Here is a 25,828-nt window from a genome sequence, read left to right as displayed (position 1 = left end):
AATTAAAATAAAATAGCACAGCAATTATTCCCAGGAACCTGAAATGTCATATTACAATGAAACATTTAAACCTTATAAGGTCAGAGCTATTTTATTTTAGGAGACCGGTGTCAGCATAATAAGGACTAGTTAAGTCTTTTGATAATAAGGTTAAATATCAGCTAAGGTTCAATTTGCTTCCTATGAAGTTTTTAAGTTAATAATGTGGAAAATGAAGCCACATTGTCAGAGTGAATCATTTAGAGACGCTACAGTGAAAATTAGGGGCCCTGGGGCTTCCCTGGTGGCGCATGGGTTGGGAGTCCGCCTGCCGATGCAAGGGACACGTGTTTGTGCCCCGGTCCGGGAGGATCCCACATGCCGCGGAGCGGCTGGGCCTGTGAGTCATGGCCGCTAAGCCTGCACGTCCGGAGCCTGTGCTCCGCAACGGGAGAGGCCACAACAGTGAGAGGCCCGCGTACTGAAAAAAAAAAAAAAAAAAATTAAAATTAGGGGCCCTGAGGACACACTGTGTGGAGATTAAGCCTAGATTCCCCATTTACTAGTTGTGCAACCTTGGGGAGAGCTACTTAACCTCAACCACAAATGGTTGTAGAGACCCCTGGCTCATTCTTATTCATCCTTTAAGGTTCAGCTCAGGTTTTCTCATCCATAAAGCCTCCCCCAGCCTTTCCTGCTGCTTCCTACATGGATGGGGCTGAATCCCTGCCTCTGTGCTCCCACAGTGCCTCCGTGCTGACCTTTCACAGTGCTCTCCACAGAGTATTTACATGCACTTATAATATGCTTATAGCCCTTTACTACTCAGTAAGCTCTTTGAGGGGATAATTCATATTGTAGCTGCTCCCTCATCCTGGCAAAGAGCAGGCGCTCCATGAATGTTTCCCGAGCTGACACACACCTGTTTCTCCTCCCCCACATAAAGGTGCTTGAGACGATCAGCATTAGCACATGTCAGGTCTAAAGGTCTATGGTTCTAATCAAAGAGCCACAGACGCTCCAGATGCGGGAGACGCAGCAGCTGGCTTACAGTCTAATCTGTTCTCTTGGCTCTCCAGAACCACTGGTCCACCCACTCTGCCCCGCCAGTCAATCTGGAAGTCTTCCCATAAGAACAGTAATCCAAACAATAAGCTGTCTAATTAACTCCACTCCAGGAAAGCCTAGTGTGCTGAGGCATGTGTGTTACAAATGCAATACTGATGGGCTACTCTACCAGGTGGGTGTGAGCTGGTCCATGGACCGTCAAGTGGTCCATATGATGTTCCTTGAAGAGCTATTGAAAAAAGTGCTTATGCTTTTTCTCTTTCTGAAAATATCCCTAGAGTTGAACTGTAATCCCAAAAATGGTAGGTTAAGGAGGTAAAGTAGTCAGAAAGGATTTTCTCCAAACCACTGTATTACCAAGGAACAAAACACAGTTATCCCAAGCCTTCTGAGGACAAGAAAACTCAGAGCTGCACAGCCCTCTTCTCTCACAAACCCCATCATGGCCACTTGGCTCGCTTGAGGTTCCATAAGCCAAGTATTAGAACTCAAATCAAACTCACCTTTCACAAATGGTGCTGAGCTGTGTTCTGTACAAAGTGAGCTAATACATTTCCTGACTTCCCATGCAGGATCTGATGAACTGAGCTAACCAAATGATGAATGCACCAGAATCAAAAATACTCACACAGGCTTCCCTGGTGGCGCAGTGGTTGAGAGTCCGCCTGCCGATGCAGGGGACACGGGTTTGTGCCCCGGTCCGGGAAGATCCCACATGCCGCGGAGCGGCTGGGCCCGTGAGCCATGGCCGCTGAGCCTGCGCGTCCGGAGCCTGTGCTCCGCAGCGGGAGAGGCCACAACCGTGAGAGGCCCGCATACCGCAAAAAAAAAAAAAAAAAAAAATACTCACACACCTGAAAGTCCAATGGGAACAGCAATGAGATATTGTTTTCACCTGCTGCAACTAGGATTCCAATGCTTTACAATGAACTGTGAATTGTTAAATTCTCAATCAAATTTACATAAGGACGCATTTACTGAACATCTGCTTGGAAGAGGAAAACAACTGTATGTACAGAATCATATTTTGCATTCTCCTAAGTTTCCTGTTTGATATTTAAGGACCTCCAAGCACTTGACTAACGAGCATACTGTCTCTGTTCAAAAGGAATAGAGTTCAAAAGAAGTGAAACAACTTACCCCTGTCACTCTAGGGGCTCATTACAAAATTAAAAGTAAACTCAGTACAGCAAATGAACCTCCATTCCTGGTAAAACACAAAGCCCTAACTTCATCAAGAGATATGAATAATATCCCCACCTTCCAAGGCAAAAATGATGAAAAGGAAAAAACAAACAAAATGGATTTATGAAGCAACAGTAAGTCATGATTCAAAAACACACAATTCACCCTAATTGTTTGCATTGTTCTTCTACTACACAAATATGATGTTGAGTTTCTGCTGCCTTATTTTTAAAACACAACTTCTAAAGATGCATTTCAGACAGTGTTGTCATTAATATTCTATTACATTCGATACAACTTCATCTACAACATTATATAAAGACTGGTGATAAAAATAATTATCCTTGGGCTTCCCTGGTGGCACAGTGGTTGAGAGTCCGCTTGCCGATGCAGAGGACACGGGTTCGTGCCCCAGTCCGGGAGGATCCCACATGCCGCGAAGCGGCTGGGCCCATGAGCCATGGCCGCTGAGCCTGTGCGTCCGGAGCCTGTGCTCCACAATGGGAGAGGCCACAACAGTGAGAGGCCCGCATACCGCAAAAAAAAAAAAAATTATCCTTGGGGTTAGCAGATGCATCCTATCCATAGACAGGATGGATAAACAACAAGGTCCTACTGCACAGCACAGGAAACTAGATTCAATATCCTGGGATAAACCGTAATGGAAAAGAATATAAAAAAGAAATTATATATAAGTATAACTGAATCACTTCGCTGTATAGCAGAAATTAACACAACATTGTAAATCAACTATACTTCAATTAAAAAAAATACTAAAAGGGATTCCCTGGTGGTGCAGTGGTTAAGAATCCGCCTGCCAGTGCAGGGGACATGGGTTCGATCCCTGGTCCGGGAAGATCCCACATGCCACGGAGCAACTAAGCCCATGCGCCACGACTACTGAGCCTGCGCTCTAGAACCCGGGAGCCACAGCTACGGAGCCCGCATGCCACAACTACTGAAGCCCGCATGCCTAGAGCCCCTGCTCCGCAACAAGAGAAGCCACCGCAATGAGAAGCCCATGCACCACAACGAAGAGTAGCCCCCGCTCGCCGCAACTAGAGAAAGCCTGCATGCAGCAACAAAGACCCAACGCCAGCCAAAAATAATTAATTTAAATAATAAAAATAATTTTTATTTCCAAATGGGTCTGCACTCTTAAATGATGCTTTCAACATTTTTAGGGCATTTTCCCATATCCACTAGCTTAGGCCAGATTCTTTCATGAAAAGATGTTTAATGCCAGTTATGTTCATTAGGTGACTTAACTTCTTTCAATTTCTTATCACTTTTCATCTCTGAAAGTTTTAAAAGGTTTTGCAGTTATCCTGATCATCAACTTTATGGTTCATGAAGGGGGCAAATCTGTATGTCTCTATCATAGGGAACTTTAAGGAAGAAAGGAACAGGTGGTGTGTGATGACACAGCATAAAGGTCCATGAGCTGTACTGGAACCCTGCTGGTAATTCCAGCAGCCCTTCTTCTGGGGCTGAAGGTTCAGGAGCCCTGTCTTTGGAAGCTCAGTCATTGTCTGCAACTGTACGTGCACATCCCATGTCCTGTAGCACTCACCGTCCTCACCAAACTCCAGCATATTCTACTATTCCGACTCCTTTTTCATGTTTAAGCCTTTGTGAGGAGGTGCTATGCACTGTTTAACAGCTGCCATTCAACTCCGGTCCCCCACCAAACAGGTTACACTTTAGTCTCACAGATTAACTTGAAATGAACTGTTATCCCTCATGGTAAAGTACAATCAAGAGGAACTGAGAGAATTAAAAAAAAACAACAACAAAAACCAGCGGACACTTTAAAATAGGTAAATAAGGCCTTCAACTTAAGGATTCTCACGCTGGAGCAGGCCATTCCAGATAATGAGGTCTATTACCTAGACGTGGCAAGCTGCATGTTATAAATAATTAGACCAAAAAAAAAAAAAAGTGGGTCTGGAAAGGAGCAGCTACATTTGGAAACCACAGGTGTAGGATCGGGGTGGTCCCCAGAAGGGGAGAAAGGTCAGTGGTGTGGAGGAAGCAGGGAAGATTGAGTGAGAGAGAAACCTATTAACTACAGTAGAAAAAAGTCCTGTAAAGAAACACCAGGCACAGACAAATCTCAACAGTTTAGTGACTTGTAAAACTACACTGCTTTTAGCACCTCCCACACGGCACTAACATGCTAGATGCTTGAGGCACAAAGAGGAATAAGGCACAATCTTTGCCCGATGGAAGCTCAGAGCCCCACAGGAGGGGCAGTCGGACACAAGGTCTCAACATACTGTCCCGACCGAGCCCGTACTGCTGGGGCACAGGGAGGGGGCGGCTGGTGTGTGACGGGGCTGGACAGACTGAATCCAGACACCACTCCCACTCTGGCCTCTGGCAGATGGGCTCCTGTCTTTGATGCAGAAACATAAGGAAACACGTAGGATTGTTTTTTCTTTTTCTTAGATGTAATTCAGAGGTGAAATCCTTTGTCCATATAAGATTCAGGGGATTCAGATCATTCAGATCATTCAATCTCTACAGCAAACCCAGGAGTATCGGTGTTATTATACCCACGCCACAATGGAAAAGGAGAGGCCCAGGAAAGGACCGCGATTTTCCAGAGTCACCAAGAGAGGAGCAGAGGTGGAAAATCAGTCTCCACGGTGGGACTCCAGGTTCCTATCAGGTTCTTTTTGTGTGTGTGTGTGGTACGCGGGCCTCTCACTGTTATGGCCTCTCCCGTTGCGGAGCACAGGCTCCGGACACGCAGGCTCAGCAGGCTCGGCGGCCATGGCTCACAGGCCCAGCCGCTCCGCGGCATGTGGGATCCTCCCGGACTGGGGCACGAACCCTTGTCCCCTGCATCGGCAGGCGGACTCTCAACCACTGCGCCACCAGAGACGCCCCCTATCAGGTTCTTAAAACAGATTTTAAGCTTTCAGGGATTCTCCCGAAAGGAGATGAAAGTAAAAACCCGTCCCCTTGGCAAATGCAGGCCTCACCAGCTCCTTAGGATTAGAGGAGCACATTTCTTCCGTGCTGAGCCATGGCTATTTCAGGATGGGGCAGCGGGCGAGAGCTGGAGGCGGCACTGGTGGAAGGGATGGGAGGGCTGGGGCGATTCCAGGAGCACAAAAAGCCTCACACCCCACCCCAAATGCACGGTACTCACTGCCCACGATCGAGGCCTGATATATACACACTACCAAATGTAAAATAGATAGCTAGTGGGAAGCAGCCGCATAGCACAGGGAGATCAGCTCGGTGCTTTGTGACCACCTAGAGGGGTGGGATAGGGAGGGTGGGAGGGAGACACAAGAGGGAGGAGATATATGGGGATGTACGTATACATATAGCTGATTCACTTTGTTATACAGCAGAAACTAACACACCATTGTAAAGCAATTATACTCCAATAAAGATGTTAAAAAAATAAAAAATAATAAAATAAAAAGATTGCTCCTGCAAAGCTGCTGCTTCCTTAAGAGGGAAAGCCCCAGGACCAGCTGCTGAGCCAGGCCTGGGCCCATTACCTGTTGACATGACCCAGGATCCTTCGAGCTCTATGTCTGTCTTCCAACAGCTTCAGCGGCCAGGGTGCAAGACAGTGGGAATATTGTTCACTGCCAGAAACCGGGCTCTGGGAACCAAGTGGAAACCTCTCCAGGGTCAGCAGTGGACACGGTGCAGAGAAGCAATTTGAAAAATCAAACTTCAAATTGTCATGATAGATTGTGTTAATGGTTTTCTTTTTGGAAGGATACTAAATAATTCAAGATACATTGAAGCAAATATATATATACGTTTTTATGAAAAGAAGCTGGTGGCTTCTAATTTAGAGATGAAACTACAGATCACATCGCTGTTTTAGAGAAGCTGTATTTAAAAGGCCGACGGGCCTCGCTGTGATCGTGGGTAAGTCAGTTAATTACTCTGAGCTTTGGTCTTCTTTCCAGTCAAAAAAAGCAGACTGGACTCTAGTTCCTTACCTGCTTTAAATCTCTGTGCCTTTGCACAACTCTGTAAGTGATTTCAAAAGCTTTTTCAGGCCTATCTTTTTAAGTTGGAAAATGTTAAGAATTTCTTTTCCAGTCTCCAAGTAAACAGGAGTGGGCAAAGACCCTCTGAGCTACATAATGCAATAGTGTTTGTTTGTTGCTTTGGATGACAAAAGCTTATCTCATGTTTAATTTAGAGAAGAAAGTACTTCACGTTCTAATTTACACTAAGTATTTTCAAATTTATTTATCAAAATATTTACAAAGCCTTTACTGTAAAATTGGGCAGAGTTTCTTGCCAGTGATTTTTACAATAAATGCTTTGATTCGTTTACAAAATAAAATACACAGATCATTGACAATTCTGGAAAATAATTAACCCAAACGGCTATTAAAAATAAACCCACTGGGGACTTCCCTGGCAGTCCAGTGGTTAAGTCTTTGCCTTCCAATGCAGGGGGTGCGGGTTCGATCCCTGGTCAGGGAGCCAAGACCCCACATGCCTCGGGGCCAAAAAACCGAAACATAAAACAGAAGCAATATTGTAACAAATTCAATAAAGACTTTAAAAATGGTCCACATCAAAAAAAAATCCTAAAATAAATAAATAAACCCATTTAATATGTAGTATGTGCCCCCAAATGAAAACTACATTTATCTGTGCAAGGAATAGACATTATAATTTTCATTAAGCTCTAAGACTATGCTTTTTCATTGAAAAACTAATTAAATAAGTCCTCCTGGCCACTGGTTTTTAAAAAAGAATTTAACAAGAATGTTCAAGCAGCAATATCTATACTAAGAACTGGAAGCAACCCAAAAGTCCATCAGTGGAGTGGGTAAATACATTGTGTAATATTTATACTCTGGAGTCTATATAGCAATGAATATGAATGAATTGCAGCTACACACAGCATAGGGGATTCTTGGAATCTATGTGATTCCAAATCTTGGATGCTACATGAAAAAGCAAGTCACAAAAATACATGCGGTATGATAACATTTATGTCAAGTTCAAGAACGAGCAGAGCTAAACAACATGTGATTAAGAGATACAAACATACGGTAAAATGCCAAACAAAAGCAGGCTATGCTTTTGAACAGAGAACTGAGATGTGGGTTCCCTCTAATGGGCAAAGGGCTGGGGACAGTGCCAGGGAAGGGCACAGGCAGACTCAGACTAAATGCCCTTTTTCTTAAACCAAGTGGTGGGTACACAGGTGTTTGCTGTATTGTTATTCTTTGTGTTGTATTGAAGTATAGTTGATTTACAATGTTGTGTTAATTTCTGTTAATTTCTGATTCAGTTATACGTGTGTGTATATATACTTCTCATGTTCTTTTCCATTATGGTTTATCACAGGATATTGAATATAGTTCCCTGTGCCGTACAGCAGGACCTTGTCGTTTATCCATCCTATATATAATAGTTTGCATCTGTTAACCCCAAACTCCCAGTCCATCCCTCCCCCAACCCCTCTGTATTGTTATTCTTTTTATCCTACATATATTTTATAAATATTTTTATCTACCCAACATTTAGTTTTTTTAAATATTAACAATCAGGTGAAATTTATTTAAATCACACGCAGCCTGGAACAATGCCTAAGGCAGTGAAGCATAGTGGATAAAATAGTGAACCTCATCCACCACTAACTCACTTGGCAAATTTAGGCACCAAGACATTCCCTAGGGCTCCAGCTGTGTAAGAACTTTACTGCTCCTTAGGAAAAAACAAAACAAAACAAAACAAACATGTCCTCACCACTCTAGGGGCGTATAGCCTAGAAGTAAAGAACTAGGTAAGGAAAGTCAAATGAGTTGTAATATAAGAAAAAGTATTTTTAATATTGCTGAAGATCTACTCTGTACCCAATCCCATGCTTTTGAAAATAAGTAATTCTTCAGGCGTCTAAGCTCCAAATGAGGCAACACAGTTCCCTACATGTGACAAGGTTTGACTTTTCCTCTGCTTTTCCTCCTGTATCTTTTGCGTAGGGTTTTTGTCTTTCCATGTTAGCATCATGGAGATCAGAGATTCTCCCTTCATGTAGTCAGTCTGTATATGACTTAGAATGTTACTGCCTGTCCTCTTCTTTTCTGTACTCTCCACCCAAGAAGAGGTCTATCTCCCTGCTTCTTTCTGCTTTCTTCTCTATTAAATGAGAAGAATAATAGTACCTCATATGATTGGGGTAGGAATTAAATAAATTAATTCATGTAAGGCATTCAGAGCTGTGTCTGGTACATAGGAAGTATTATGTAAGTGTCTGCTGTTATGTTCATTTGTTTTTATATTTATTTTATTATTGTTATTATTGTCGTCTTGTGACTTCAACTCTGAAAGAAAGTCAGATGTAGCGTGTCCCACACGTACTTCTCTTTGAGGTAGAATTTTACCTGCAACATCAATCACTTCTTCCTCTGAAGGTACTCTACCTTCCTCTTGTCCTTACCCCTCTCCACTCCATCCCAGTGGGAAGGGCTAAACCTAAAGGATTCTCAGCCTAGTGGCTGGAGAAACCCAACAACGAATAGGAAGTTATCGCCAAGTCAGATTAATTTCAGTCTCCCACTTAACTAGCGCTTCATGACTCAGGGGCTGCCATAGAAAATACTGAAGCCTTACCCATTCCCAAGTGCCTAAACAAAAGTGAGAATGGGACAGAGGCACCAAGAAAATCATGCTGGGTCCTTCCCGAGAGGCCTGGCAGCCCTGACCCTCACGAGGTGACAGTTCTGACAGGCACATATAGATGTGCATTTCCACCGCAGAAAGCACCCCAGCAATAAGTGCTTTATCCAGTGATGCACACCCTTCCGGATGGGCCTGTGTGATTACACAACGTTCAAGGGCCAGGAAACAAATTAAAGTCAAAGAAGAAGCATATAAAAGTCACCCAAACCTCAAATGGAAAAAGGTCAGTAATTCTGATGCTCCCAGTCTCTCATCAGTTGTCATCCTCAGATTTCCTCTGGGAAAACCAGGGAGGGTTAGAAATGCAAAGAAAAGTCCCCCAAATTCAGTGGAATCCCAGCCACCTTCCTGTAAATATTTTTCACCCCTCTCTCTGTGCAGAAAAATCTAGTGTTATTTCTAGAAAGGTTTGGGAATGTTTCCGTAGAGCTAAGAGCCTGATCTCAATTTCAGAGAGTCCTTGTAAAATTCCCCACCAAACTGACTTTCACGCCTCCACACATCACGGGATGACAAGAGACCCCAATCTGTGACACAACAAAGGAGGTATCTGGGGGCTGAGAATGACATCACATGTGGATCAGTAACAACCTCATTTCACAGCCGAGGAACCCTGTTTCCAACAGTCTTGTTCAAGGGTCTGTAAACTTTTCCCGAGAAGGGCCAGACAGTAAGTATTTCAGGCCCTGTGGGCCACACTCTCTCCGTCAAAATGACTCCATATGTCCACAAAGGAGAGTGGCTGTCGCCAGTAAAACTTCGTGGACACCAATATCTGGACTTCATATCATTTTCACATGTCACAGGAGATTGTTCTTCCGATCTCTTCTGTGCACAGATGTAAATGCCATCCTTATCTCGTGGCGGCAGGAAGAAAGCTGGCCATCCAGGTTTGGCCTCCCTGGGGTCTAGTCGTCTAGAAAAGTACGGAATGACCCTGACACTTAACAGCTTCCCTCATGTGGAGTCTGTGCTTGTTCACCGCACCTTGATCTCCTCAAGGCATTACACTAATACTCCTTAATCAACCCCTCTTCCCCACACACAGGGGAGGAGGGTCTGTTTTATCAATGGCAGAAACTGAGGCACTGAGCCGGCCCAGAATGAGCCCGTGCGGAGCCCTGGGGGTGGCTTTCTGACAGCTCTTCTAACTTGAACTCTGCATCCCCATTGCCTGCTCACTTCAAGTGCACACACCTCCTGCACTGGGCTGCATGAACACTATTACTGCATCTTAATAGGACAATAGTGATCTTCTGTGACCCGGGATGGTGCAACTCTTTATTGCATCATTAATATATATTATCATAATATATATGATGATGAGACAACTGTGTGGCTAGGCGGGCCCTGGCCCAACCCCAAGCCATCGGCTGGCTGTCAGTTCTGAGTTATGCCTCTGAGAAGAAGCACGTACTCACGGGGCAATTTCCCAAATGAAATGTTCCATTCTCATTTTCAGATTTGGACAACAAATGCTGAACAAGCACGTAAGGATCCCTATGTCAGGAGGATAATCGTTTTGTTGCCCCCGACTCTCCTCTCCCCATCATTGCTTCTCACTCCTCACCCACTCCTGCCTACTCCCCTCCTACCAGAGTAGAAACACCTGGCTTCTCTGAATTCACAGATTGAACAGAATGGTCTCAACAAGTTGCCAAAGGTCCATATCTCCAGCTCAGTCCTATTTCCACAATGGTTCTGAGGCACTTAGGGGACCACGTCGGCGTTCTCTCCACGAATAAATACCACCCCACGGCACCAGAACGACACATCCACGTGTCTTAGCCCACCTGCTTCCAGCTGGCCCCCACCCACCCCTGAACCTGGATGATTTCACTAGAGGTTGCTTGAAGGAATCATCAGTATAAACGGTTGGACGGGGTTCTGCCCTGGTCACCGGGGCTTCCTTCAACCCATGGAAGAATTCCATTCACCCTCATCAAAAGGATTTTTCTCGGGCTTCCCTGGTGGCACAGTGGTTGAGAGTTCGCCTGCCGATGCAGGGGACGCGGGTTCGTGCCCCGGTCCGGGAAGATCCCACATGCCACGGAGCGGCTGGGCCCGTGAGCCACGGCCGCTGAGCCTGCGCGTCCGGAGCCTGTGCTCCACAACGGGAGAGGCCACAGCGGTGAGAGGCCCGCGTACCACAAAAAACCAAACAAACAAAAAAAACTCATAGCCTCTTCCAAAAGAAAAGACTATCCCTAACTCTACTCTTCAAAGGAAAAAAAAAAGTTAAACGTGCTGAGAAATTCTGCCACTTTTCTAAAAACGGTTCTTGAGAGGCACAGCTACATGATGAAACACTTCCTGGGGTAATTAATCCTGAGCAACTCTTGTAAAAAAAAAAAGAGTAACAAAGCACATTCTGTGATGCTGTCGTGTTTGACCAGTTTTTGCCACTCATGGATGAATTTACAAAATTCTGAATTCACACTATAAAACAGAAAGATGGGGGGAATGAAACATACCTATTCATGAAGCCTTGAACTTCAACAGCTCACGGACCCCACCCAGGCTGCAAGAGGAGGCCCTAGGAGGCAGCCAGTGTAATGACATAACCCACAAGAATGCCCGAGAGTGAAGTGGTTTTTAAAGGATATCTAATTTTTCTTGAGCTTCATCCACCACGAATAGTAATCTTTCTCCAAAGGGCTGTGCTTCGGCCAACCAAGATGAGGTTATTATTATAAGATAATCATTTGTAATAGAAGCTATCAATTACTGAGTACTTATATGCCAGAAGCTACGCTAAGTGCTTTACACACACTATTTCATTTAACCTACATGACTAACCCTATTAGGTAGTTATTACTATCTTCCATTTATAGATGGGGAAGTTGAGGGTCAGAAAGGCTAAATGACTTGCCTAAGGTCACACAGACAAGAAAACACAAACCAACCCAGGACCATCTGACTCAAAACCTATCCAGTAAGATGACTCCACTAAACTGCTTCACAGATTTGAGTCATGGCTGTAAATTACCTCAAGCTCATCTTTAAGCCGTCATCTACACTACAGTGATTCTCAAACTTGACTTTTCATTAAAAGCTCTTTTTAAAAACACAGATTCCCCAGAACCCACACCAGCCTGACTGGATAGAATGTGGGCGAAAAAAATTCATTGCTTATTCTTTTGTTTTAAGCCATGCCAAACAAATGGCCAGACTTTTTTTTTTTCCCACTGAACTTAATGAGTATTTCGTGAAAAATATTCCAAGTCTTAAGTCTCAAGGCGATTGGCTGGCATTCAGTTGTTAAGTACTTTCTCTCTGGTTCACAAGAATGAATAAATGAATGAACGCACGCGTGCCTGGGAATTCCACCCTCGACTCCCATGGAAAAGCTTTATCCAGAAGAAGCTTCCAAAGCTCGTGGAAGCACTGTGACCAAAGGAGACTTGGGAATGTTACACAGATACGGACACTGACGTCCAGGAGCAATGGGATGAGTTAAGGGCCGCCCAGCCGGACGGCAGCAGGCCCAAAATCTCCCAAACACCCACGTCCTCCAAAGACAGAACTGCTGCTTAGAATTTGTTTGGAATCATTCAGAAACACAAATAATCACAGGAAATGACAGACTGGCGCATGTCAAATGGTTATAAATATGTGTAAAGGAGTCAACAGGTTCAAACCATACCCCTCGGCAGCCAGCACACTCACTGGACCTTTCTTTACATAAAGCATGGGGCCTCCGTGGAAGAAGACAGACGTGACTTCTAATTGACATATGACTGTGTATATTGAAAGAGACAGACCTGAGTTCCAACCTCAACTCTGCCACTTCCTCATGTGGCCGTGTTGCCATTTACTCAACCTCCCCAAGTGTCGCTTTCCTCCCCCCAAAACCAGTGATAATAGTAACTACTTCCTAGAGGGTCTCCATGCAGTTTAAATTCCTTAGTGAAGAGAAGCACCCAGCGTCTGGCTCACAGTTACCATTTATAATTGTTATTTTTACTTTCCAGTTCCCTGAAAAGTGAAACACATTCTGTTTACGCAGCTAACTGTTCTAACTATCAAGGCTCAATGTCCCAGTTTAAAAAAATCAGCCCTCCAATAGGACATAACTTTATGCCACCCTCCAAACCGAGGACTGAAAGCATGCTTCCAAGACACACAGCTGTCTAACGTGCTAAGAGCAATAATGAATTGCATAATATCCAGGGATAACAAAATTAACAACATCTTCCCCCAAAAATCTCCTCTGGGGTGATTTCAAATGTTTCAACCAATTATTTCAGTCAAATGTTCAGTCATGAAAAAGAGAGGATTTGGATTGGAACCTCAGTGAAACTTGTTCAAAGTTAACCATAAATATCCCCAATCCTCACCTGTACTTTCCCAAGTCGTTCCAAAGAGAAGGTCCACGGTGGAGCTGTCAGATTTGCTGCCAGTGATCGGACTGTCAGGGCAGCAGGGCAGCACCTGCATGTTATCTCCCTCAGACGCACACAGCCCTTTGGAAGATCTCTCCTGATAACATTCACTCCTTTCATAGCCCCGAGCCTGGAGAGTCCATTTTACGAGGAATAAGGCTTCACTGGAGAGACGCAGGAAGGGGACAGAGTAAGGCACAAATGAAGTTTCAATCTGTTCCTTTCACTGCGGCCGTCCTGTGCATCCATCCAGGTAAGACAACATGCGGAAGGCCTCATTCCTGCAGCCCTGAAAGTCTGTCCACTGACAGCAAATCTGATAGATCCACCGGCCTTTCGGTCAGGTCCAATTTGGCCACCCTCCTCTAGATGCGGTCATTAGATCCTGCTGACCACGGCTGCACTGCCAAGCACCAAAGACAGCACAGCGACCCTGGCTGTTGATAGCTGGCGTGGGACGTGGGCTCCGAGGGCTTCGATCTATTTGCTTCTCTGTTTACATATGGATTTAGGACAGAGAGGGGTGGTCTCAGAAGGAGAAATGCTTTGGCAAACTCTTGACTGTACAAACTGTTTCATTCACACCAAGGACTATTTTCCCTCTGAAGGGACACAGAAAGAGCTCCCAAAGGACCAGGTTTTTGTCACAATATCTTAAAGCAATATTTCTACATTGGAACTATTTTGCAGAGAAAAGAAGAATGCCTTGGCTGTTAAGATAGGCTGAACAAAACACCTGTCACCAGAGTTGTCGCTGGGGAGTAATGTGGTCCAGGTTACCCTCTCCAAACCACAGGACCACCATTCATCATCCCTAACAGACAGCTATCTGTGTGGTTACCATGGTAACAGTTCTCATCCCTTCCTAACCATCCCTGATACCACACACCAAAGTTTTAAAATCAAATCATGTTTACAGAAAATAAAGAAAACTCAGCCAGCTTACATGCCAATACCAACATGATTCTTCCCTGCCAAGAAGCTACATTTTAATATATTTTTGATTCTTTGGTATTCACAGATGTCCCTAGACAATTTTTTAAGTTAAATTGTCAATAGCAGTGACCATTGGTCAAAAGCCAAGGGTGGGGCTTCCCTGGTGGCGCAGTGGTTGAGAGTCCGCCTGCCGATGCGGGGGACACGGGTTCGTGCCCTGGTCCGGGAGGATCCCACATGCCGCGGAGCGGCTGGGCCCGTGAGCCATGGCCGCTGAGCCTGTGCGTCCGGAGCCTGTGCTCCACAACAGGAGAGGCCACAACAGTGAGAGGCCCGCGTACCACAAAAAAAAAAAAAAAAAGCCAAGGGTGGTATATCATTTGAGCAGTTACATATCAAAGCAAGATGCAATCAGAGGCAATCTACTGGGATTTGAAACATCATTAAGAAGAAGGGGAAAGAACCTACTGACTCTTCCTTGCATGCTCAGTAATGGATATTTGCAGAAAACAAACACACACTGCATCAGCACTTCCTTCCAGCCCTAGTGCCCAGCTCAGAGCCCATTTATTCACATGCCGAAGCATTACCTGGGGGAAAGCAGTTATCTTGGTGAAAAATGACATCCCCACCCAGCCAGGGGAGGTAAGTGAGATCCAAAAGCCAATTTCAGAAGCCGCAGTGGTTGTTTCAGGGTGAGTTGTACACATGTGTCTAATTATAAAGTTCTTTCCCCACTGTGAGACTGTATACAAGAAGCTTGTACTTAACAGCTTCTCTCAGGATAGAAAGCTATTAAGAAAACCATCAAAAGTCCCCAAGGGGTTTCCCTGGTGGCGCAGTGGTTGGGAGTCCACCTGCCGACGCAGGGGACATGGGTTCGTGCCCCGGTCTGGGAGAATCCCACATGCCGTGGAGCGGCTGGGCCCGTGAGCCATGGCCGCTGAGCCTGCGCTCCGCAACGGGGGAGGCCACAACAGTGAGAGGCCCGCGTACCACAAAAAAAAAAAAAAAAAGTCCCCCAAGATCAAGAGTTTTATGGATATGTGGGGTCTCCCATACTATCATTTTTCAATGTTTATATTATAGAAAATTTCAAACATACAAAAAAGTACAAAGAATAATGTAAGGAACATCTTGTGCCCATGACCAAGCTTTGCCCAATCTTAATGCTTGGCTGTACTTACATTAGGCCTTTTCTTTTCCTTAATAAATTACTACACAGGAAAGTAAAAATCTGTATATAGCCCTCCCAATCCCATGCCCTTGCCTCCCTAAACAATATACAGTATTGGCCTGCATGTTTTCCAGCGTTATATAAATGGTATCAGACTGTAAGTATCAATCTACAACTTGTGTTTTTTTTCCTCAGCCTTGTATTTCTAAATCTTATCTGTATTAATACAAGTAGATCTGGGTCATTCATTTTCATCACTGCGTAGAATTTCACTGCTTGTATATAATACACAGAATTCTGTCCTTTTTCCTCTGAAGGGCAGTTAGACTGAGATTTTTCACTATCATAAACAACATAGAAATGAGCATTCCTCTACCAGTGTCCTATTGCACACATGCAGTGATTTCTCAGGGCATAAACAGAGGTGGAACTGCTGGGTTGAGGGCATGTGTGTATCTGCTTCGAGGTGTTGCCACGCTGCTTCCAAAGCAATTGTGCCAAATAACCCTCCCACCATCGGGGAGTGAGAACATCTATTGTTCCACAACCTTGTCATAGAGTGATACCATCAGAGTCTTTCACGTTTACCTGTCTGACTGGTATGAAATGGTACCTCGTTTTCATTTGTGTTTTCCTGATTACCAGGGACATCCTTTCATGCTCACTGGACACCTAGATCTTCACTTCTATGAGTTGCCAATTTTTCTACGTGCCTTTTTTCTTATTGCTTTGGAAGAGATCTTTATACCTTCAGTGACTTTATAAAGTTACTTAACTTCTCAGCTTCCATTAGTAAAGCAGAGATACTATCTCTTAGGAATGATTGGAAGCTGAATGAAAATCACTGGGTCCAGTGCCTGTAACATGCTAAGCCTCAAAACAAGTCACTATTTCTATTACAGTAAGTCCCCTACATACGAATGAGTTCCATTCCGAGAGCATGTTTGTAAGTCCAATTTGTCCATAAGTCCAACAAAGTTAGCCTAGGTACCCAATTAACATAATTGGCTAGAGAGTACTGTACATAATAGGTTTATAATGCTTTTCACACAAATAATACATTAAAAAAACACAAAAAAATAAAGAAAACATTTTTAATCTTACAGTACAGTACCCTGAAAAGTACAGTAGTACCAGCTACATCACCACTGCTTTTATGCTTGCTTCCGGACATCCTAGGCTTGAAATAAAGATACTGTACTACTGTGCTCTACACAGTACTGTAAAGTACACAAAAGCACACCCACTTGGAGAGGATGTGCGCACGTGACAGCATCTGCCAGAGACGTGAATTAACACGTGATTGGACCTGTGAACGCACTTTCGCATCTTTGAAAGTTCACAACTTGAAGGTTCGTATGTAGGGGACTCACTGTGTCGTTATGAAGATGAATAATGAGGTTCAGGGTTGAGAGTATACGTTTCTAGCCTTTCTCCCCAATTTGTAGCCCCCTTTAGGATAAACACTGCAGAACTCGGGAAGACGACCCTGAGTACCTCTGGCTCCGATTTCCCCAGGACACAAAGACATAATATTAGGACTCTGTTGTTTATAAGTTACCGTGAGGAAAGTGTGCAACGTTGACTCTCTCAGATAGTGCTTAAAAGAAACATCAGAGCTACACATCCTCCAATCTACAAGTGGCTGTGATCTTGTCTGTGAGACCATGATCCTGAATTTCAGCAATGGTTAAGTACCTGCATGAAAAGACCTCTGGGAAGAGGGAAGTGGGCGGTGGAGAATGGCAGGTAAATCAGTATTAGGGACCTGTCCGGTATTGCCGGGGTGGAAACACAGCCATGACTACACGCGATACCACCAGGCCCAAGACCTCGCCATGTCCCCCCACGTCATAAGTGATTCTCGCATAAGAAAAGTGAAAGGACAATCATCCTATCGCTTATCACATACAGAAGTGTGTTTTTCAATAATGACCAAAAGGACATTGACGTCACTTTGGTGGCAGGCACACTGTGAAACTACTTCTCCAATATTTATCCAATATCCAGAAGCACGTGTTCCTAAGGACATGGTGGTGAGCTAGAGAGACGCAAAAAAAAGGAATCACATAAGCTTCTCTGCCTGGACCCTTAAGATATTTAGTTTTGTGCTGAGATCCTCCAGATCGGCTTCTACTCAGTTGCGTCCTGGCCTCTCCTTGGAGAAAAGCCATGTTCATTTTTATGAACTCTGCCAGTGGAGTCAGGAGCATATACAGCTGACCTCCAGGCCGATCAAGCAGTCCTGACACCAGCTTCAACCGGTGACTAGTGGAGTCCCTTTTTACACGTACTTGCAGCTCGTCTAACATTCAGAATGATCTTCCTCCATATTCAATTTCCACCGGCACTAAAGGAACCAGAGACTTTCCTTAGTGACCCTCTGCCTGTCTTTTGCATAGTAGTCATAGGTAAGAGTCAACTCCAGACCAAATATAATTAAGCCATCTTCTGACATCTATCTGGGTGTACTGCTTTCTTCCTTAAATGTGTGCCAAGTTTCCACTTCCAAGAAGTTAAACTGCCATGTAGCAATGCCGTGGTGATAAGTAATTAGACACTGTAATGGAAAATTAACTGTGTTTTTATTTAGAGCATTCATTTTAACAAGACATTTCTTTTTCCAACTGTTATTAAGCTGCAATAAAAATAAATTAAATCCTAAGGATCTGCAAAGGTTTTCTGGTTAAATAAAAACAAAAAAGAAGAAGAAGAAGAAAAACTGCCTCTTCTCCTAGAGTCAGAGTATTTCTTATTTTGTTAACATCACTAAGTTGTACACGGTCCTGGTCTGAACCCCATTCCCGGTAAATTCTAAGGCCAATTCTAACCCTGTCACCCGTGCTGTGGACAGAGGAACAACCCTTCCGCCGTCACGGCAGCTGACCCGGAGGCAGTCATGCCAGGCGGGACGGAGGGCCTTCGCCACATGTGGGAAGTCTTCACGCAAATGTTCTCTCTCCTTCTCTCTTTTTTCCTCCCTGTTTTGCTGCTCCCAAGAGACTTGCAGCCAAGTGATTTGCAACAGCCTGGCAAGCACCTGTGGGCTTTGGCAAGTCCTGGGTTAGAAGGCGGCTAATCCAGCTCAGTGGGGTCTGTCTCTGATGCCCCAGTACAAACACCACCTCCTCGAGACAGGAATGGAAAACAGCATTCCCCAAGAGAGAATGCAAAGTGAGGCCTCCACCTGTCCACCTCATCCAAAGCCTTGCAGCCCTCTAACCATGTTCCAGCTAAGGGTTCAGCAGCAGGTGTAGCCAAGGGACGCGAACTGACTTCACTGGGGGCGGAAGAGTGGCCGGCGTGGTCCGCAGGCTCCGCAACCCCCATAGAAGTTCCCAGGCTTTGTACTAAGGCGGGAGCCTCAGATCCGTGCCCCACCTAACTTCCGTCTCTGTTCCCCTTCCTCCCGACCTCAAAACAAAGTGCAAACAGCACCTAAAAATGCTTCTGGGTTAACCCTGATTCAGTCACGCTAAATGCTGGGCAGGGCACTCCCCACCCCCCCACCCCCACCCCCGCCCAGGCTCTTCCCTGAAGGCGCCCCAGCAGGTGTCTAAGTCAAATCAACGTGGGCATTTTACTCTCCAAGCAGGGACAGAAGAATTTCAGAAGCCACCTTCGTGTTGCCCCCAGGGTCATTCGGACGCTGAACTACATACCAGGTGGAATCAAGTGGCTTCAAGAACTTCAAAGGAACCCACCCTTTTTCTTTTTCCCTATTCCTTCCCTTTTTTTGTTTTCATCTCTCTTTACAATCTAAACAACAATTTACCGTCCTTACTGCTTTTCAAATAGATTCCTGGGATGGAAAAACCTAACAATCTTCTCATTTAGATTCCTGAGGTACGTTAAAACCAGCAGCTATATACCAGCCACGCTGGGATCACAAATTTTATTTTCAAGCCAGAGGTAACAACCAACCCTGCAGGAAACTGGTTTCATAAAAGATCTACTGCATATACAATTTCAGTTGAGTTGTATTTAAGGAGGTTAATATGACAATTTTGGTGTTGATAATACCCTTTAAGTGGAGTTCAAAGAGAAAACTCCAGACGGTAAGCAAACGGATTAAATTATCATAATGTTTCACAATTCCAAAGTGCCCACATAGACTCTAGAGGACCACAAAAAAGAGCTTGGCAGTGGCTCTACAGGTGTTTCAGAGAAAGATTTAAAATATCCCAACTGTTAGCCAAGACTTAGAATAAACTTAAAAATAATGGCAGTGGACTTCCCTGGTGGCTCAGTGGTTAAAAATCCGCCTGCCAATGCAGGGGACACAAGTTTAAGCCCTGGTCCGGGAAGATCCCACATGCCGCGGAGCAACTAAGCCCCGTGCGCCACAACTACTGAGCCTCCGCTCTAGAGCCTGCGAGCCACAACTACTGAGCCCATGTGCCACAACTACTGAAGCCTGCGTGCCTAGAGCCTGTGCTCTGCAACAAGAGAAGCCACTGCAATGAGAAGCCCGCGCACCGCAACGAAAAGTAGCCTCTGCTCACCACAACTAGAGAAAGCCCGCACAGCAATGAAGACCCAACGCAGCCAAAAATAAAAAATAATTTAAATTAAATAAATTAAAAAAAGTAATAATGGCAGTGCCGTCAACAAGCAAGTGTAAATATTTGTTGAATTAAATTATTGAATTAAATGATACTGAAGATTATAGACCTTTGGAAAGGCATTTTAACTTGCTAAATTTCTAATCATTTTCCCATTCGCTGTTAGAAAAATGAGAACCAGCGAATAAATTGCTAATAAACTATTCACTCATTAAAACTGACCCCTAAGGAATCCCTCAGTGTCTCTATTTAACAAAGGTGTCATAAAATTTAAGGAGTAAGGAGACAACAGCTGAGGATCCCGAAAGAGCTCAGCTCCAAATATATCCTGACCTTGGATGAGTCCTCTATCCTGGGCTTCCCTCAATTTACTTACCCTTAGAATGGGAACAGGAGAGGCAGTGATGAGTGATTTGCTAATGAAAGCGTATTTGCCTCTGGTAGAAATACAAATGCTTGTTAATAAAGATCATTTTCCACACCCCCAGTTTGCATTTCTCTATCAACGTTCCAGTGCCCAGGATCCAGGTTCCCAAGATACTCCAGGTTTTGGTCTCCAACTAAAAGACTGAGCTAGGATTGGGGGAATCACTGGAGCCAACTCATGAAGTGGCAGCAGACTCCCTGACCCCCATCGCACAGGTCCACACCTCATTCCATTTTTCACCAGGATGACACCCAATCTTTGTGATAAAAATGAGCCCAAGGACACCACCCCAAAGAACTTGTTTCTCTTGGACCCACCAAAGACTAAACTGTTCTCAAAGCCCGCTCCTAAGATAAACACCCTTCCCCACATGCCCCTTTTAAATGGCTGGTTAACTGTCCCTCGGGTGTGACCGCACAGCTTTATCCCGGGTGTGTAATGGAGCTGGAAGAATCTTCCTGATTTCTCAGTACCCTAATATGAAAGACGGCGGTGTACAGTGCGGGCTGAAACTATGTTTAAGCCCTGATGTGACCCTAGCACTTCGCCCAAAAAAAAAAGTATGTTCTGCTTAGGAAGGCTGGTCTGTGGTCACTGTGATTCCTCCCAGTCAGCTCTGTAAGACTGGCCACTGGAGGTCACGGGGAGAGCCTACAGAACCCTTCTGCCAGAGGAGACAAAAAGAATTAAACTATAGGTTTTAGTGAAATCACTAAAAGTCACGCAGGGGCCATGGGTTGTAAAATGTACAAATACCTATATTCACCTCCCCCCAAATGTGCGTGTACAAGTCCTAGGGTAATTCTAGGTTATAAGTATCGGTAATTATAATAAGTTATAAGTAATTATGCACAGTACTTAGGTTTCTCAGTATCATCTTATGAAAACTCTTAGGGTAAATTGTTACATCCTTGTTTTTGTGAAGCAAGTTACTCATTTTTTCCAAACACCCCTCAAATTTAGAGAGTCTGCCTATTTCTAAAGATCAAACTGAAAGAGAGATCCCTCAGAAGGAACCGCGCCGCTACCCCTGCAATCTATTCCGTCCCGAGAAGCCAGTTCAAGGGACTCTTCCACCAAGAAACATGCATCACAACCAGAAAAATAAAACAATGCACCTGAGAGTTAAACAATATTTATGATATCATAAACTGCAGGTCATTTTTGGCCTTCAATCACCGTCAACGTTCTAATGTTTATGAGAGATCATCACCGGCTTCTAAGGGGCAATACAGTTCCATTATGAGTGACGATTACTGTTACCAGATTTTAACGTAAGAACAACATGTCATAAACTAAATTCATTCTAAACACGTTCCATATCTCCTCAACAGTCTGAATAACAAACTTTTTTTTCAAATGGAGGATCTCTTTGGGCTTGGTTTTTAAATTTTATTTTAAATTTAATGACAAATGTTCCTTTAGTTTGGCTTTAAGAGGAGGATTCCTTTACTCAATATCTATTATGTGATACAGGAGATCTATTAGGAAACTTAAATCAATCTGGAGATTGCTCCCTAAAACTAAAATTACTCTATTTTAATAAGGAAGGGCCTGTTCAAATAAACAATTGTTTTTGAAGATGAGTAGTCCGTCAAGGTTAGGGTGTCTAATAATAAATGACTGTCAAGTGATTACCTACCAGATGAGAAATGTTTCCATTTCTCAGTGTACTTGAATATACATGCTCTTCTGCCCGAGATCAGCATCATAAACTGACATTAGGATTTTGCTAAATCTGAACGACATGGTTTGCCTAATTATGTAGCGGCTTTTTAAACGCTGTAGCTTTTTTTCCACCACAATTTCGTGTATTTACTGTGCACGGTGGTCACTTTATTATCTTAGTTTTCATTATTTTAGCTGACAAAGGTCACTTCTGTTCGTTATATAAATCTTAAAACAGCAAACCAAAGGATGAGATAGTTCAGTAACTTTAATCCCAATTTATGCCTTTCACTTGATTTGAACATTTTATGCATTGGTTCCACCAAAAGTGCTAAATATTTATCTCTATCCAGAAAAAAAAAATATATATATATATAGTTTCATTATGAATGCCAGCAACTTATTGCTGTTTTTTTAATTAATAAAAAAAAGATTAAGTTCATCCAATTTAAGATTTGTGATCCTGAACGTAACTGTTAAAAGCAACAAAAATGCTTTGAAAGCATGGTATTTGCAAACCTTTGAGAAGTCACTAATGGTATTCCCATGATCTAATACATGTAAGGCTTTAACTGTAATCGTAAACCCACTGAAAGCTTATGATCTGAAAGGATGGACTATTGTAGCCAGTTTTTGTGGGTTTAATTCCACTGGCAAATCCCAGTTTCTATATTTTAAATCTCAACTAGAGCAAAATCACAACACATTTTCAAAAGAACAACCTAAAGAAATCAAGCATGGGAACAATAAGGCAAGAACGCCAGTGCCAACAACCACCCTCTCCCACAAACCATCAAAGAACTTCAAAAGCACGAGGCTGAGCACAACTTTTAGTTCGTGAACTATGTGCGATTCACTTTTAACACTCACAAAAGTACATATGAATCGCTGTATTTTCCTCCGATGTACGTCCCACACAAGGTTCAATAAAACACAAAACTTACTCAGCCTCGACTGATGACTGGGTCATTGTTTTTGGAGGCTGTTTATTACTCTTCCTCTGGCATGATTTCTATGATCCAGTTCTGTGACTGCTAAACAGGCCAGGAAAAGCTGCCTTCAAGTCAATGCATGGCGCGAAGTCGCTAAAAAGTTTGCCCGCATCAGGCTATGCCTAGGTGCTTAGGAGAAGCTGTTCTGCTTTGTCCTAGGGACCTCCAGGTACGCAGTGTCTTTTCAGGGTGCGAGAGATTTACGATTAAAACGGATCCTCTCTTTTTCCTTTAAGGGATTTGAGTTCTCATGGCAAATGATTATTTATGCTCAAAACAAGAATCAGCCTAGTTCCCCGCTCCAAGATCTACGCAGACAACTCATCCCAGGTGTAACGCATGGCAGACATACAAATGTAAAAACATCAACCACATCTATCTTGTTTTACAAATTTCTTCTTCGTATCTTGTTTCGTATATTTCTTGGCTTTTAAAATGCAGTATTACAAGTCTTGTTCTGGGCTACCAGGCCTAATTCCACCTTACAGACAAAATGTATTTTACAAAGGAGTAATTGAGTATAATACTCATTTTATTACCAAATACATGTAGGAACAAGTTGGTTGTAAAAGAACTTTACTGTATGTACTTACACACGTATTTACTGATTGTCCTAGAGAGCCTATCAATGGAATCAACAGAAAAGGCAGTATTCCAAGCACAGTGTACAGCTCTTGGCCTGAACGTTCCAAAAATATCTTTCAAAACCACTGCTATCTTTTCAGTTTACTTTTTCAAAGTAAGTACAATTAAATTCATTTATTTCATGCTACCCATGCAACAAATATACCCTCAAAGGGTCTTTCGGTTTGGAAATACTAAATTTTTACCTTCAGTTGAAAGCAGGGTCAATAACTTTTTTGATAAAAATTGCTTCAATTTTTTTTTTTCGCTATACCCACGTCTGGAGAGCCTAAATCCTTATAATGCCAGGGCTCTATGAAACTTGGAGCTTCTTTTAATGCAAGTTTTTTAGAAATAACTTTGGATTTATTTTCTACATAAACCTATGACTTTTCAAGTATATTTATTAAGTGTTCTTTATTTTTACTACGGGTCTCGTTCTTGTGGAGAAAGCAAACCAGATTTGAGGAGTGTTTTTATCGTGATCATTGTTTTTTAGTCACTTAAAACTCACAGGGTTGACCTCCTCAGCTGGCTCCACAACACGACACATTCCAGAACTACTTCCCCAGAGGGAGATCCTTTTAAGTAAAGTTCAGCGGATTTTGCGGGGAACCTCAGGATACTGACTTACTTGTAAAATTCCCAGTGGAGACAGGAGGAAGTTGGACGAGTTAACTCAAGGTGAGAAGCAACGCCACTTCCTGAGACAATGATTTAAGTGCTCAACCAGGTCAAGGGTTTGAACTTTCTTCCTGAAAACCACAGCAGCGCTGGGAAGGAGGAAGGCTCTCCTGCCAGCAGATCCCAGGCGCTGCGGGGCGGCCGGCTCTCGGGGGCGCGCTGCCTTGACTGCCTTTGTAACCTTACCATTGACACCTTGCCGGGCCCCTTCCAGGTTGCAGAGGCCTCTGCAATGCTCGCCTCGGACAAGTCTAGTCCTCTTGCAGGGGCCCACAATTCCCGGGCCCCTTCCTCTCGCCCTTGGGTGGGAGGACAGAGGTGGTCAAGCGCCCGACCCTGGCACGAAAGCGGCCACACCCCACTGCGTTCCCGCGGGCCGTCTTACCGGTACAGGAATGCAGGGGCTTGGGTCGCACGACCAGCGACGGGCACATGGAGTAGAGGGAAAGTTTCTCAAAGTAGTCGCAGGTCTCCTTGGAGAGGATCTCGTCGATCATGAAAGTCTTGTAGCGCCTCCTGGCTGCTTTGAGCTGGCCGGGCGAGCTCAGCCTCAGCTCTGCGTGGCAGTGCATGGTGAGCCCGGGCGAGCGCCCGCCGCCCGAGGCCGCGGGGCTGGCGCGCCGGCGGGGGCCTCCGGCCGGCTCCTCGGCGACCGGGAGGCGGCGGGGCTCAGGAGGTGCGGAGGGGAGCCGGCACCGGGCGCGCGGGCTGCGCGTCTAGACCCACCCGCGGATCAGCATCTTCGCCGAGCCTTTTGGGGACAGTGCAGCTGTCAATCAGCGCGCGCTTCCCGCAGGGCCTGGTGCTGAGCCGCGCGGAGGGCCGGCCGCTCGGCGCCCACCCCGCCCAGCCCGCCTGTGCCACCCGGGGCGGACCTGCGCGCCTCGTGCCCGCCGCTCTTGATAGCCTTCTCCAGCCTCTCAGCGTCTCACGCTTGTCTGCGTGCCTATTTTAAGACACTTGCTCCGGCTCTCCTCCCCGCCCCCCTCCTGGGACGAGCTCCAGGTGTGTGTGTGTGCAGTGTGCGCGCCCGTGTGTGCGCGCGGTGCGGGGAGCGCGCGCCGCCCCCGCCAACGGGCTAGGCCTCCGGGGGCCGCTGCCCACGCGGAGCCCCGCGCGCCAGCCTCGCGCCGGGCATGCCGCGCTCCCAGTCGTGCTCCCATCGCCGGCACCCGGCGGGCGGGCACGTCCTGGTCTGTTAGTAGAAAGAAGTCGAGACTTCGCCGAGGCTCCCGAGACTGCGGGCCCCAGAACCGGCGCCCCCGAGGAGCTGAGTGCCTTCCTGCCTCCGCACGTGGACTTCCGCGCGCCGTTTCCCAAGGACGGCGCCCGCCCCTAGCGTCCCCTACGCTCGCAGCCGGCTCCCAGCCCGCGCGTTCTGGCACCCGGAGCCTACGCCGCGATCGCGAACTTGACCGTTCCACGGAGATACCAAACCATCAATGACCTTTGCC

At 45.0% G+C, this 25,828-nt stretch overlaps 1 protein-coding gene across 1 annotated transcript in view; it reads right to left on the bottom strand.

Annotated features, from left to right (window-relative positions):
• The window catches only part of BARX2 (BARX homeobox 2), a 67,437-nt gene extending 42,051 nt beyond the window's left edge, over positions 1–25,386 (bottom strand). The window contains exon 1 of the mRNA XM_060160765.1: positions 24,760–25,386. Within this exon, the coding sequence (XP_060016748.1) occupies positions 24,760–24,946 (187 nt within the window). The 5' untranslated portion in view covers positions 24,947–25,386. The remainder of the gene's footprint in view (positions 1–24,759) is intronic.
• Positions 25,387–25,828: the final 442 nt, after the last annotated feature.

This window comes from Lagenorhynchus albirostris, chromosome 9 (assembly GCF_949774975.1).
Source record: "Lagenorhynchus albirostris chromosome 9, mLagAlb1.1, whole genome shotgun sequence".
Classification (NCBI taxonomy): Eukaryota; Metazoa; Chordata; class Mammalia; order Artiodactyla; family Delphinidae; genus Lagenorhynchus; species Lagenorhynchus albirostris.
The sequence above is the reverse complement of the archived record's forward strand: the minus strand, read 5'-3'. Positions and strand labels throughout refer to the sequence as shown.